At 46.1% G+C, this 16,141-nt stretch overlaps 1 protein-coding gene across 6 annotated transcripts in view; it reads left to right on the top strand.

Moving 5' to 3' along the window:
* The window catches only part of CCDC88A (coiled-coil domain containing 88A), a 209,248-nt gene that overhangs the window by 67,812 nt on the left and 125,295 nt on the right, over window positions 1-16,141 (top strand). For all 6 annotated transcript variants that reach the window (XM_006021570.3, XM_006021573.3, XM_006021571.3 and 3 more), the window contains exon 4: window positions 9,850-9,919. In XM_006021570.3, the coding sequence (XP_006021632.1) occupies window positions 9,850-9,919 (70 nt within the window). The remainder of the gene's footprint in view (window positions 1-9,849; window positions 9,920-16,141) is intronic.

The raw sequence follows: 16,141 nt of genomic DNA on the forward strand, positions 1-16,141 counted from the left end.
TGCATGCGGGTGGCGGGAACTCCTTTGCACCGTGCATTTCTCTTGCAACTTGAGCAATGCACCCTGCAAAGGAAGCTACAACTTGGCGGGAAATTCTCCCTTGCACCGGGGTTCTCCTCTGCAGCAGAAAACTCCACCGTGCAACAAATCTGCAATTTAGCGGGTATAATTCTAGTGCCGAAGCACACACAAAATCATACCTTTGGGTTATGACAAGCTACAGAAAAGCATGTTATATGAAATCTATTTTGGAGTCCTTGCAAGTTCACTTTTGAAACTTCTTTGAAATGGGAATTGTTTTATTGATGAGATGTGGTATGAGAAGGATTCAGATTTTTGTCTTACTGTAATAGGGACTATGCTGGCATCTGTCAGTAAAAGCATCACAGTTCTGCTACATCTCTTTCTTACTCTGTCTAATCTTATTGTTTTCTACTATCACACACAAAATGAATTGGCAAGATTAAGAGCCATGTCCACAAAAGGTATTTATGTACCTATCTTCTTTTTATTTCAATGAGAATTACACACTTAAATAGAAATTAAGTGTCTAAAGTCTAAAAAATTCTGATTCAGACGATATTCCCCTAACTCCCATGTTCAGTAGCTACTGATGCCCCTTTCCTTCAAGAATTTGTCCAATCCTCTTTTGAATCTGGTTAAGCTGTCAGCGTCTACATCTTCTGGCAATGCATTCTGCACGTTAATTATACAACGTGTGAAAAATAACTTTCTTAGTTAGCTTTAAACTTACTATTTACTAGTTTAATTTTATGACCTCCAGTTTTTGTATTGTGAGGGATAATAAATAAGTCCCTATCTACTTTCTCTTCACCATTTAGTATTTTATAAAGCTCCCTCAAGTGTCCCTTTTCTAAACTGAATAGACCTAGCTTCTCTAGTCTCTCATATGGAAGCCCCTCCATATCATTAGTTATCCTTGTTACCCTTCTCTGTGCCTTCTCTGGAGTGCTTCCTCACTCCTACCTCTGAAAGGATATGCTATAATTAGAAAAGGTACAGAGAAGGGCAGCAAGGTTGATGAGTGTCATGGAGAAGCTTCTGGAAGAGCAAAACTATGCATAAATAGGCTAGAACTTCTTACTTAGAGAAAAGATGACTGAAGGGACATGATAGAAGTTTATAAAATAATGAATGGTGTGGAGAAATTAAATGGGGATTTATTTATTTGATCATCTCTCACTACTAAAGCTAGGGTGCAGTGACATTATTATTAAGCATTATTCATGTTTTTGATGATGATGAAGTGAGAGTCACCACACTCGTATATTGGAAACATGGGGGCCAGCAAAAGGTAGAATGGTCAATGTCTATAAGACCTTGGGTGCCCAAAGGAGGACCATAAGGGCATTCATAGATGATGTGGTCAGCCACCTGATCTTGAGCACCACATCTGCAGCCAGCATCATTGAAGAGGCCTCAAGAGTACATGCTTGCCTTAAACTGCCCAACGCTTGTTCTAAGATGGTTAAATGCAGTCCGGGCCCTGCAGGGCAGCTGCCATCCTGAAGGGCAGAAATTGTTGTTGGGGCTGAAGTTTTTTAGCTGCAGTTCTTGTACAGCATATTTCCTGCTCCACAGATGGGATGTCCATGCCATAAGTGATGTACCATCTGAAGTTTTGATGAGCTTATTGGCCTGAGTGGAGAACAGATTCTGAGTCTTCTGGTGGTAGTTGGTTTTCTGGTTTGCTGTTACTAGGCTGCAGTGTAAAGACTTGTCCAGATCTTAGGCTTTGAGGCTTAGTACAAGGGTAGCAGCTTGTCTCTAGACTGGGGGGGGGGATGGAGGGGATGGATGATGCCTGAGAGGAAGTAAGCAGTGAACTGGGGTTGGCATAAGGCATCCGGGAATGGTCCTCATGATGCTGTTAAGGCTGGAATACATTAACTTAGTGTGAATGCTCTGGCCCCATACTGGTGCACAGTATTCCGCAGGAGCATACGAAAGTGCCAAAGGAGAGGTATATGTGCCAAAGCGGAGGTGTGAAGTATTTGGAAACCTGCACCCCAGGTGGTTCCAGCAAGGCAACGGAAAGGAGCTCCTCTACTGTTAACCCTTCCCTGGACCCCTTCCAGGTGCTGGTGGTAGGTAAGGATCTGGTCCAGCTTGACTCCTAAATAAGTAACAGTGTTCAAGTGCCCAGTTGCCAGTCTTGACTTTTCTCTTTCTTTGCTTGGTTGTTAATTAGTTGGAAGGTTGTTGCCACTGTTTTAATGAGGCTGAGTTGGAGACACCATTTATGGAAGTAGTTGGCAAGGGTATTCATATCTGATGTAAAAGTGGATTCAGTAGCTTCCCATTGCTTACTTGATTTGATGAGAGCCAAGTTGTTGGCATAGCTCTACTTCTTGGACTGGGTGTCAGGCAGGCTGACAATGTACACATTGAAAAGCAATGGAGAAAATACTGAGCCTTTTGGGAAACCATTCTTAAGACTTCTACGGCAGCTTTCCTGTCCATCAATGGTCTTAAGAGTGAAACCTCAGTTCTGAAGCATGAGCATAATAAAGCTGACAGTCGTTTTGTCAGGTATCATTCAGAGGAGGTTGTAGTAGAGGCTATGGAGCCAGTCCACCAGGATAGCATCAACCTTTTCCCCAGCCTCAAAGCTCTCTTCAGTAAGGAGAGTTACCTGCTCCACTGTTGAACTTCCATGTCTAAAACCAGCCTGCTCCTTAGGCAGGTGCAGATCAATTATAGGGTAGCCTCTGGCATACTCAGGTGTTCCAGTAGCTCAAATGGAATTCACAGGAGGGAGATATGTCTTTAGATCTTTACATGGTCCTTGGGCTTGTTAAGCTTTAGGACTGCAATGACTATGGTCTTTATCCAAATGAGAGGGATCTTGTTGCGTTTGACACAGTTGGAGATGAACTCATGAAGCCAAATGATCATCATCTCCCCAGAGTTGCAAAGAAATTTAGCATGTATGGCATCAGGCCCTGGTGGTTTGTTGGTCTTTAAAAGCTTAAGGGCTACCTTCATTTCCTCAGTGCTGAATTTTCCAGGCAGGTATTGGGACCATGAGTCTTTCAGAACTGTTTGACTTTTCTTTATCTGCCTAGTGAATTCCTTGTCAAGTTTGATGTAGAGGCCATTATGCACAAGTTGAGCTGCAACAGCATCAGCTTTGACTTCACACTTGATTATGCTTTGTTTCTTTTCCCTGAGATGGTTTGCAGTTTGTATCAGTTTTGAATTTTTCCTACCTGGCTTTGCAAAAGTTCTACGTAAGTGATGGTCTGCTGTTAGTTGATGCTACAAAGCTTAGGTGTACAATTAGCAATGGCCAGTGTAACCGTGGGAGCTTCTCCAGCACTCATCTGGTAGGCTGACAGCTGACACTTATACTTGTGCATAAGTGTCTTAGCACTTATCTGCTATCTTCTTTATTCAAAGCTGTCGGGTTCTTTGGAGTCAAATAGCAGATGCAAGTTGTTTGTTGATGCTCAGTTAACCAAGAACTCTCCCCATCAAGATTTATGTTCTTATACCCAACTCCGTGTGCTATAAATTGAAATCGCCAGCTACAACACATGGGTGTTGGATTGGTGGCAGCTGGGCAGAAGATAGAGGAATTTCTGGAGGCTTATAGACATTGACAGTGGAAGTGTCACTGACCTTGATAGTGAGCCACTCGATGTTATCATCTGGTGAGGAAGCAACTTGGCACCACTCAGTGTAGTGTCTTTTCTGACAAAGATTGCATGTAGGTCTTGCTGAGAGCGAAGGCAGCCAGATTAAAACCTTGCAGCTGTAGTCTATCAGGTGATTCACAGTGTGTTTCCTGCAGGAGGATGACAGCTGCATTGTAATGTTCAGCAGCAGTCTGACCAACAGACAGCTTAGCTGTGCTGCTTCCTTTGATGTTGAGATGTAGGATGGTAGACAGAGATTCATTGCCTACTAGCGGTGGCTGTAACCACTCACCCTAAAAGGGGCACTGTGCTTTGTGTGAGACTCCTGCTAGGAGTCCCATAAACTATTTGGCTGGTAGTAATCTGAATGCAGGAGTGACAATGAAAGTGCAGTATTAGCTTCCCTCAAGGAGGTACTGACTGAGTAGTCCATGAGAAGATTGCCACATAATACCCCTTTTGGTGATAAGTGTAAGACTACTTAGTGGTCTTACTAAGTGGTAAGACTATAAAGGAAAAATATTTGACTGTTTATCAAGATTATAATGTAGTTCTTGCATAGTGAGCTATCTAAATTTTTGTAGTAAGAAAGTTGACATTAAACATTTATTTAATCTTACATTTGTCATATAGCAAGCTAAAGTAGGTACAATTTTCACTCGGATTTTTTGTAATATTCTTTCTTCAGTATAATAAACATCAAAAATCAGTTTTACGCATTTCAGTATGGTATGCAAAATATATTTTAAAAATTTGAAAATGGGTAACTACTGATAATTAGCTTTCATTAGGAATTACCTTTCTGCTGATAAACTAAGTAGATGTTACTCTAATCCTTCTCCCCCTTTTCCTTCCAGAGAGACGATGAAAAATTCCTGTGTATTATTTTTTTTTCCAAATTATTTTACTTTTGTCTATCAGCAGTGGTAGAATCCAGTAGATACACAGTGGAGCTGTTGTGTGAAAGTGTATTTTCTATATTTTGTTTATATGTAAAATAATTGTCAGTGTTGGTAGCTTATTACTAATGTCATCAATAAGCGCTAAATAAAGTTTGTGTGTACAGACAATAAAGGGAAAGAATGTAACAAGGATGTTGATTTTAATATCGGTCTTCAAAAGGTATTCAACAGTAAAAAAAAAAAAAAAGTTTTATATATTCTACCTAACTTTCAAAACAACAATAAGCTCAACATTTGTTTTCCTTTGGAATTTTATGTTAAAAGTTAAGTGTCCTTTCCCTCCCCCTCCCTCTGTCCCAGAGCAGTGGGGCTTTCTTTGAAACAGCTCTGCCGTTTTCAGGTGCTGTAGCCGGTCCTGTGCTGTGCCATGTGGGTGTGAGTGCATGGGACTGCCATGGGCAGGTCTCCACTGCTTTTCCCCTTCCAGCTGCCATAGTTTTCACAGGGCTCTGGAGACCAGGAGCCAAGCATCCCTGCCACTTGTTCCCCAGATTGGGGACCACTGAGTTAATATTAAGTATGACTTGGGTCTAATAATATTTCCTTTAATATTAACCAGTTGAGCTCTAAATTTGATCATTTCTATGCTGTGTGCTGAAAATGTATCCCACTAGGGGCATAGATAAAGCAAATTTTCCCATGGTATTTAACTGGCAAAGTTCTAGTAAATAACATCTTTTTTCATATTTGCTGCATGAAGTGAATTAGCTTTTCTCATTTTGATTCTTAAACACTATCATTTGCTATATTAAACATAATTAAATACCTTTGAATGTAGGTCAGAATACCTGTTTTGTATTGGGAACCAGTATTACACATGTGGCTGAATTAGTTAAGTTTAGAGCAGTGGTTCTCAACCTTTTCAGGGCACCCAGCTTCTACTTTTCTGAATGTGGCAGAACCCCCAGCTGTTGGTTCTGTCTCAGCTTACCTCATTACTTTCAACCAGGTTTTGCTGCCTCCGGATGGAACTGCCTCCAGATGGAACTGCCCATCATGCCTGCTACACAGCCAGCCTTAGAAGAACTGTGCTATGTGTATGCATTCTCCCTGCATTAGGGCCCTCTAATCAGCCTAAAACAGGCAGGAGCTGCCTTGTGCTGTGTAACCCTACCTGGTCTGGCATCCCCTATACGCCTCCTGGAAACAGAAGCAGAACATATACTGAATTTACTTAGAGATGGGGATGGGGATCCTGGTTTTTTGTGTTTAAAAATGGTAAATTCTGTGATTTAAACCCCCCCCCCCCCCCCAAATTTCTGGTTAAAAGACCCAAAATATGCAATTAAAATGAAATGCCACTATATATAGAGTGGGGGGAATGCCACTAATAAATATATATATATATAGAGAGAGAGAGAGAGAGGGGGAGAGAGAGAGAGAGAGAGATAGGTGTGTGTGTATATCGATCTATCTCTATCGATCGATGTATATGGCTCCCAGTGGCAGGAACAAGCTTCCCCACCTGATCTCTCTCCCCCCCCCTGTGTATGTGTGTGTGTGAATCAATTAAATACTATGTTTTATTAATATATTTACAATTTTAAAGTAATTTGGAAGCCTACCAGTGCCTCAATCGCTATAATAAAATAAATGCTAAGTACCTATAAACTTTGGTATTTGATTTTGGGTTTTTGATCATGGAAAATCAGAGCTCCCCCTGCCCCCTTCGCATACCAGGATGCAGGTCCAGGCCCTTCACTCCCAAGCCAAGGCCCCTGAGCCCTGCCGGTTCCTGTCACCCCCCACCCCATGGCCCTGCTAATGCCCCTCACTCCCCACCCACATCCCTCTGCCCCTCTAGCTGCCAGGGCTACAAAGCCAGAGACCTGGGTCCACAGCCCACTGCAGTGGCACCTGAACCCCAGCTGCCATCGAGCAGAGTGCAGAGCCTGACTCCCCTCCTCCCTCCCATGGGTGGCACAGCCAGAGTGGAACCTGTGGGGGACCAGGGCTGTGTGGGCTGCCTACTGCAGGCTCAGGCTCCCAGCCCTGCTGCCCTCCCTGTGGGATCTCCACAGCCCAGCGGGCAGGACCCAGTGCAGTAGGGCAGAGTAGGGTCAGGTGGGGAAGCTGTTCCTGCCACTGGGAGCCCTATGCCGCCATGGCAAGGCCCCCCATGCCTTCCCAGCAGCAGCGGGGGGGGCGGCGGGCGGGCGGCACAACCCTGCACCATTACCCCCGCTGCTGCTGGGCAGGCAGGGGGTGCCTCACCATGGTGGTGTGGGGTTTGCAGTGGCAAAGAGCTTTCTCACCTGGCCCACTCTGCCCTGATGTGCTCAGTCACACTGGTTGGGCTGTGGAGGCCCTAGGGGGAGGGCAGGAGGGCAGCCCATCCCTGCACCACGTTCAGATCTGGGAGGCACGTGCTCCCCCCCCGGGAATGTATGCAGCAGCAGGGAGCCATCCTCCACCGCCCCCCAACGAGCCACCTCCGGCCCCATCCCACTCCCTGCTGGGGCCCTGCAGCTGCACATTCCAGCCCCGGGGCACAAGCCCCATGTACTGCACCAGCCCCAGCTCCATCCAATTTCCTCTCTTCCTCCTTCCCTACCTTTGGGTCCTTAATCCGCCCTCTCCCCCACTGCCATACTTACCTATAGGAGCTGCTTTTAGGCTGCCTGACAGCCATGTGCATGTATGAGCTTGCACATGCATATGGCACCTCCTGTCTGATTGCCCTCCTCCCACTCCCCGCAGCCCCTTGCAGGCTGCAACTCTGCCAGCCTACAGAGAGCTTTTTGCAAAAGTGGAAAATCCACGTTTCTCCCTTAATATGAAAAATCCATGATTTTCTTGGTTGAAAGGGAAAATCTGCATTTTTTCTATGAGAAATGGAAAACCTGGATCCCTGAAGATGATGCCCCAATAATTTGGGTCGATACAGGTTTCCCTAGATTTATGTTGTACATGCGTTCCTGGAGAACAGCGCATAAATCAAATTCGTATAAAGCAAACCCACTTTACAATGTAACAAATAGAGATAGGTTCCCATGGCGGTGAGGGAGGGAGGGAGTGAGGCTGGGACTAGGGAAAGGATGGGGAGAGGAGTGCTGCTCCCAGGGATACACAAGGCGGCAAAGCATAGGGAACAGAGCAGCACTCACCCCAGCCCTGGCTGCAGTGGCCCTGGGAGTGGCTGGTGCCAGCTGCCTGCAGCCACTGGGCTGTACCGTGTTCCACCTGTCCCTACTCACCTCTGCTCCTGGGTTGTTCTGTGCCCTGGTTCAGGCAGCTGGTGTCGACTGCTCCTGGGGCTGCTGCACCCAGGGCTGGGGTGAATGGGGTCACGGCCCTTTGCCCTCCCCCCCACAGACATACCTGCTGGCGGGGCAGGGAGTGGGGGGATCTATGCTGAAAGCATAAGAGTGAATTTACCTTGCATATAACGAATAATGGGTCTAAACATGCTCATTGCATAAGAGTGAATTCACATATAAAGAAACTGCATAAATGGAGGAAAACCTGTATATGGAAAATATATAAATTTATTATAGCTTTCCAGGTATAGAATCCAAGTATTGGAGGGTTGTCTTGGATCTCACCCCTGCCTGTTACAACAGGGAAAGCAGTGGCTGAGGGTGGGGAGTGTGTCAGGTTGGCCCCCTTGCCCTCTGCCCTTCCCACTTCTTCCCCCTGCAGCCTTCCTTCTTCCCTGTCACCTGCTCTCCTTCACCCCCAAATCCCTCCAATCTCTGCCTCTTTCTCTCACCAGTTCTCCCCTAGTCACTGCCTCTTCCCTGTCCCTCTCTGCCCCTTTCTAGCCCCCTTACTGTCAGATGCTGCTTGGATTGCTCCATCCTGGAGCACAGCATATAGAAGCTCAGCTCTTGCCTAGCCATGTAGCAGTGTTGGTGCTGCTGATTGTCTAGGCACGCAACGCAACAGCATCTATGCTGCTGACTGGCTGGGCAGGGGAAGGAGTTTCTGTGTCAGAGGTGGGCAAAATGTGGCCCGCGGGCCGGATGTGGCCCACCACGCCATTCTATCCGGCCCGTGGGGCCGCTAAAAAAATTAGAAAATTAATATTTATCTGCCCCTGGCTGCCTATCATGGGGCCCTCGATGGCTTGCCAAAACTTGGTAAGTGGCCCTCCACCCAAAATAATTGCCCGCCCCTGTTCTATGTGTTCCATGCCTAGGAGAGACCCCAGCCCAAGCTGGAGCCCAGCAGCATATCACAGTGAAGGGGAAGGATGGGGGAAGCAGAAACAGCAGAGGGGAAGTGGAATGGGGTGCAGGAGGCTACTGTGGTCCAGACTCTGGCTCTGACTTGGGCTCAGGGCTAGAGTCAGTCATAGCAGGTGTGTGCTCCCACCTCTGCTTGATATGTGAATGTAAGACAAGGGGCTGTTTCCCCCCCATGCTGACTGGGTGAGGGAACCTCATCTTATATTCAGTTAAATATGGAAGTTTTACCTGTATCTGTTTCCGGGAGGAGCATAGTAGGTGCTAGACCAGGAAGCACTGCACAGCATAGCACAAGACAGCTTTACTGCCTGCTTTCGGTTGATTATGCAAGGTGAGCACACAGAGCAGTTTTACTTGGTTGCTGATGCCATGACACCCCTGAAAGGGCCTTACAGCACCCCAGGGTGCTGCAGCACCCCAGTTGAAAACCACTGGTTTAGAGAAATCAAAATATGATTAAAGCTCCATAGAGGGTGATTCTGTTGTGGGATAAACACCTGGCACTGGAGAAAAACTGTTCTGTCTCAGAAAAACTCGATTCTGCCTAGACTGGGCATCTGCCTTGATTACAGACTTTGGTGCCTAATGGTCACCGTAGTTGTCAATGTGGAATCCTTAGTGTAGACAGGTAAAGCGAGAGTCTATATCAGTGCAGCTTATTTCTGCTTTAAACCAACCTACCACCCTTGTGTTCTCTGACCCCTGGTACAGATAGTGGCTTCATTTGGCATAGGATCAGTACACTGGCTATATAGTTTCTAGCAGGTTGGATGATTTTCCTTTGCCTAGTGGTTCCAGCTCCGCAGCCAGCAGAGAACAAAGTTTTTATGGATTTTGGGACTCTGCAATAACTTTTTATAATAAAGCCTATATAATTAGGTCTGCAGTGTGTGAACTGAATTTGAATAAATTATTACTATATTATTTAGCAGTTATTTTTATTTTATTAACTTCTGTTTTAAAAGTACATAGCATTTGCTTTTGAACTTGGTTCAGTACACATTAATAAAAGGTTTATTGTATTCATTTTTATAGGAGACTTTGCAGCAGTTGATCATGATGTCTTTGCCAAATGTCTTAATAATTGGCAAAAATCCCTTTTCTGGTAAGTAATTAACATTTTTAAATTGACATAAAGAAATAATTTGATGTTAGTTTCATAGGCCATTTCAGTCTTGCGTGAGCATCCAAGTTAGAACTTGATAAAGATGTAGAGATGAATATTGACATGCACATATATCTTGTATCACGTCAAGGTTTATTTGCCACATATAAACAGAGCATGGGCTAGGGGTCACAGTTTCCCTGGAAGTCCTTTTCTTTACACTGATGGACAGACCCAATCCAAATATGTAGCAATATAAGCTTTTTGTGGCTGCTACCAAGAAGACTTTGTCCATTCACAGATATAGAACAACTGAAAGCTCTTCTGTGAGACAGTGTCCTTATACATGTTCTGCCATGAATATGTGCTTGCCTTGTTCTCAATTCTGGAGACACGTGCCTAAATCAGCAGACTCCTGTGCTGCTTCTGCCCCACCTCCGTCCCCCGACCCCTTTCAGACAGCTGCCCTTTGAAAATGAAGCCAGGGACATTTCCACCAGGTGACAAAATTCCTCAGTACCTGTTGCACAGTGAAAATAGTGTCTGCTGGTGGTCTCAGCCTGTTGCATAAAATTGTTTGTAAAAAGTCTAAGAAGGTTAGGAAAAAATTGACATAATTAGTCCATTCAGAACAAGTCTACTGATACACCCAAAGATTTTAACTAGCATATTAGATGAAGCCGTGGATGGTAGCTGGAGATAATTTCATCTTTTAAAGATGGGAGACATTCAAACATGTCAGTATTATCAGGGGAAAGAGCTTGAGGAGAGTGAGAGGTTAAAGAGTAGTCAGGGAGGAGAAATGGTTTAGATGCACTGGGGATCAGGAGCTGAGATGGGAATGAAGTTACAGGAGTAAGGAAGGAGATTGAGTGAAAGCAGATGAGAAATGTCTTGCATCTGATAAGATGAAAAGAGAAGTGAAGAAGAGGAAATAAAAGTGACCATACCCTGTAGAAAGAGAGCATAGCGGGGGCAAAAGAAGGGAAATGTGAATGAAAGGTGGTAAAGAGGCATCTGGGGTTGTGGATACAGGATTCAGTCCGCCGGGAATCCAGTTGTTCTTTTAAACACTCCTCCTCTCCAACCTGGGATTTAGTAGAAAACATTCATCATAATATTCATCACTGTGGCTCTGTTGGTGTTCATTGTGCTCCTCTGGTATGTAGGAATCCTTCATCTACTCTCCCAAGGGAAAATAATTCTCCCTCCTCTGCAACATATCATATTTATTTAAGAGAAATAATTGGTACAGTCCCACAGCCTGCACCAGCAGGAGCAGGACTCTGCTTTTCTGTAGCGCCGGGGTGTCAAACTCATCTAGCCCCACAGGCTGGATGACTGGTGCAGGGCCAGTCCATAGGCCAGATGCATGGTGTGTGGCTAGCCCTATGGGCTAGATTGGGCCCAGGCACCCCCCATCTCACATGCTGGATCCAGCTTATGTGGTGCTTGCTCTGGCTTGTCTGGAACTGTAAGGGTCATAGGTGGCTTGGCATAATGGTTAGGCCACTAAGGGAAACCAGGGATGGGTCAGAGTTCAGGAGCCACATTACTAAATCCAGGGGCAGTGTCCACACCACGGGCCAGGAGCAGGGTCCAGGAATTGAATGCCAAGCTACCAAATCTGGGGGACAATCCACAGAGTGAAGTCCAAAAACAAGCCAAAACTAGGCTTAGGAACCAGAAGGCTTGCCCCAGCAGAGGGGGTCAGAAATGTGGGCAGGCCAGAAGTGTGTTGCCACAGTTGGGAATAAATGGGGAGACTGAGCTCCCAACAGCCAATCAGAAAGCCAGCTGGTTAACTAGCTGGGCAGAGCTTGTTAGCCAGGAACTCAAGGCAGGTGTGACTGCTTAGGCAGTTAGCCCAGGCTGGGCTGTGCCTGCTAGGATTCCTGACCGGGACTGTGCTATGTGCAGCACCCACTCTGGGACTCATGCTGCATGTGGCACACCCTGAAGCAGCTGGGAGTGGGGTACCACGTGCAGCCGGGTGATTGGCACAGTTATTACATGTAGCATTATGTCCCAGACTGGCCAGGGTAGGCACTGTGTGTGGCACGCGTCCCAGACTTGAGTGGGGGGAAAGAGGTGTGTTATGTGCATCACACATTCTGGGCCCTGCATGTGGGGTTGGTTCTACATGTGCTGTGTGGGTAAACTCCAGACTCACAGCACTGGGAGTTGGATCTAGCCCAGGGACTGTATCTTTGACACCACTTCTTGGCACCAGGTGTGTTGCCATTATTAGGAGGCAATCAAAACAATTCAGACCACTGTAATTCTTTACCCCCCTTTTGGTAATTGCTTTTTAATTTTCTAGAAGCTTTGAAGCAAAATATGTGCAGGAAACAGATTCTATCAGCCATATTTTCTTTCTCACCAGTTCTTTCCATTATGAACCAGTTTATAATTATAAAGTGTTTTTGGTTCTCACATGGCAAACACCTTGGAGATTTCTGGGAGGTAGCACAAGAAGTCTTACAAGTTATGGTATGTTCTGCACTGCTTTGTGCCTAGTCGACTAGCTATGCCATTAACAGGGAGGTATTGAAACCAACACAAAAAAAATTGTGGCAGACACCAGCATCTGTAACACCCAGCTATAAAAAAGCAGTTGGGCACTATTGAATTTCATCTAAAAGGTTAACATTTTCCTCTATGCATCAGTTCCTGGAACACTTGTAGGATGAAGAGAGTTCCTTTCTTCAAGTTTCTTCCAAAACAAAAATTCCAAAAAGTGGTGTTGTCCTCAGATGCCACCAAGGAACAAAGGACCAAAAATCTTGGTGTCTGACCAAAACACATATTCCTCTGTCAGTCTATAGATGCCCTTTTCAGATTAGCAAGGGATCAAATATGATTACGTAATTTGGGATAAGGTGTTGTAATTTATAGAGAAGGTCCTGTAAGTAGAGGGGGAGAGGTAAAGTCTGTTGTGTGCGATGTAGAATTATTAGTCAGAGTATTGTTAGAACTTTGTTAGATGCTTCTGATATAATGCTATCTATGTTTATACTGACAAATCCCTGTAGTCTCTAAAAGATTCAAAGCTACTTTTACTCAACTGGAGTTATAAACATCTTCCCTTAGGAAGCAAGTACTATTCCACACAGTTTTACCAGGTAGAGACCCTCTACTCACTATCACAGTTCACAGAGGACATTGGAGCTGCCAAGAAAGAAGAGCTGCTGTCATAAGAGGCCATCTGTCTCATTTTCCTTGAGTATACATCTCACATCTGCCTCATGGCAACAGGCTTGATACAATTATCAGGAGCCAGTTGGAGAGCAATAATAATTTCCACCCCCCTTTGGCAATGCCAAATTATTTTCTGGAAGCCTTGACTCTGTGGGTCTTGGAAATTATAAACAAGGGATATTCTATCCAGTGTCAGTTACTTCCAACCCCACATCCTCATTCACTGTCTCTAACAGTGTTTCATGAGAAGGGTCCCTGAAGAAAGTAGTTAAATCTGCTTTAAATCTTGGAGCTGTGGAAAAGATGCTTCCTGGAATACAGAGGGAAGGGCTTTTAATGCTGAAGAAGGAACATTAGTAGCTCATTCTCTAGATTCAAGACTTCTCAGATTTCAGGATGATACCATGCAAAATTTCTTCTCAAAACGTCCAGGCTTTTGCATATTCACACAGAATATACCTCAGACTTAAAGAAGGAACATCTCACTGCTCTTTCTTAGTCCTTGGTCTTTTAACAGCATGAAAGATATTCACTAAATGCTTAATGGTCATGGCAGGTCACCTCAAGAGACAAAGGATTGAGGAATATCTATATTAAAACAACTGGGTCATGTAGGATCTCTGTAGCAGGCAAATGATTCCATCCACTTAAAATTAATTTGTTTTCCACCTTGAGAATCAGGAGCAACAAGGAAAAGTTCACAATGTGAACAATTTCAAGGATAGAATTTTTAGTGGTAGTGTTAGAGTTGAGATCATGAAGAGCGCATCTAAAGCAGAAGTATCTGCAGGTTCACCCAGAAACATATAAAAGCAGGACACATGGATAACTTGCTACTTGTATGTCACAGAGTATACCAAACTTAACCATTTTCACACAGAATATAAGTGAAAAGCAGTATATTTACTCACTATGCAGACTTAAGATAGTGAAGAGAAAATGTTTTTGAGTAAATTGGTAGAAGGAGATCTGAAACTGTTGCCATTTTCTCCTCTTTTGCTTACCAAAGGGCAGTTTAGAGTTGCCTCCCCAGGAGGCAACTTGGATGGGGGAGTTCATGTAGCTTGCTTTCAGGTGCCTGGGCTCCCTAGGAAGATCATATGTGTATAAGGCTAGGGACAGAAATTACACATAAACTGGCTTAAGGGATCAGAAACTGGTTCAAATCTGTAACACAACAGAAATTCAGTGCACTTATACTGCTTTTAAAATGGCTGAAACTGGTTTAAGATAAACCTGGTTGGATGTAGTATCAGACTGAAATGCTTTAGGTTAAACCAGTTTATGGAACTTCTGTACCAGACCCCTTCCCAGTTCAAATTAACTTACAGTCCCCCAGCATCCCAAGACGCTTTGCAGCCCTGGGCTGTGCTGTTTGCTCTAGAGGAGCAGGGTTGGGCCCACCCCTCTGTTCCCTATCCAGAGCACTATCACTGTTCTGGCTGGCTGAGAAGAGGGTGGGGGTGGGAACTTGGGTCCAGACCCCAGCGGGGGTCGCCTGGCAGGGGCAGAGCAGCCCATGTCAGGCTTTTCCCCCCGGCTCTCTGCTTGAGCAAAGGCGGGCTGCTGGCTGGCATGCTACCAGGGGGAGAGGGGTTTAAACCTCTGCCCCTGCCCACATGGGACCCAGACCTGGCACATCCTGGCTGGGGTCCATGCAGGCCAGGGTGGGGTTTTAAACCCCCCACCCCCCTCCCATCATACTCAGTGGGCCAGTGGGGGCCTGGCCGAGCCTCCTCCCCCCCTCCCCCCAGCTTGAGCAGGGAGCGGGGAAAAAGCCTTGGAGGGCTTCTTTCCAAGCCTTTCTCCATTACTATCGCCAGTGGCTGGGAAGCTGGAAGGAGGCTGGAAGGTGTGCACCTACTCACACCCAGTGCCCCCCAGCCCCGCAGTACAGGCAGGGAGCAGTGCACAACCCCGACCCCCTGTTCCCCGGGGGGAAGAAGCTGGTGCTGAGCACGGGGAAAAGCAGCTCCTTGCCCGCCCTGTGGCCAGCGCTCCCTGCTGCAGGCACTCACAGCCCATGCAGGGCTGTCTGGAGCAGGCACAGGAAGCCCCATGCAGGCTGGAAGCAGCTACAGCCTGGGGTGCCAGCCACAAGGTGAGCGAGGGGCCTCTTTTCCCCATGCTCAGCACCAGCTTGTAACCCGGAGAAGACACAGGCAGCCCCATGCGGGCTGCAGGTGGGGTGCTGGCCACGGGGAGAGCGAGGAGCCACTTTTCTCCCACCTGCGCACAGCTTTTCCCTGGGCCACTTTTCCCCGGGTTCCTTCCCTGCCTAGAGTCCTCCCCTGCCTCTCCCCCGCCTTCCCCCTTACCTGAGGTTCCGTCGCTGCCAGGGCAGCCTCATGGTCCCAGGCCAGAAGACCCTGCTGGGGCGTCCGACTGGGGGAGGTGGGGCTGGGCGGGCCCTGCTGTTGTGGGAACCTGCCGGGCTTCCCCTGGGTCCTACTGCCCTTGGTTCCTTTCATTTTTTACAGGAACCAAGGGCAGATAAATATTAATTTTCTAAATTTTTAGGGGCCCCATGGGCCGGATAGAACGGCCTTGCGGGCCGGATCTGGTCCGTGGGCTGTATTTTGCCCACCCCTGCTCTAGGGCCTCTCAGCTTCTGGCCAGAGCCACCGCAGGCATGTGGCTGCATTTCCAGAATCAAAAGTTGATGTCTGCTCTCTTGCTTCTTAGTTCAATCTACGCAGTTTAGACTAACATGCAAAGATTAAATTAATTCAGTCTTGGACTTTTTTGGTTGTCTATAGTTAGCCCAACCTTTTTAGGACTCAGTAATTGTGGACAGATATAACTTTTAAGTCCTTTTAAAAAGGGGAGAGGTAGTTTCCATTTATAAGTAAGCTAAATTGCTGTAACTAACTCTGTTTCATCCAAACTTTAACACTGATTAAAGTTTTTTACAATGGCTTTTGCTCCACATAGTCTTATAAGAGCATATAGATGTAACAGTTATGTTGGAACAGATTATACTAGTATGTTTGTCCACATCCAGAGTCATTAGCTTAGCAT

The sequence above is a fragment of the Alligator sinensis genome, unplaced genomic scaffold (genome assembly GCF_000455745.1).
Source record: "Alligator sinensis unplaced genomic scaffold, ASM45574v1 scaffold432_1, whole genome shotgun sequence".
In the NCBI taxonomy this organism is placed as follows: domain Eukaryota; kingdom Metazoa; phylum Chordata; order Crocodylia; family Alligatoridae; genus Alligator; species Alligator sinensis.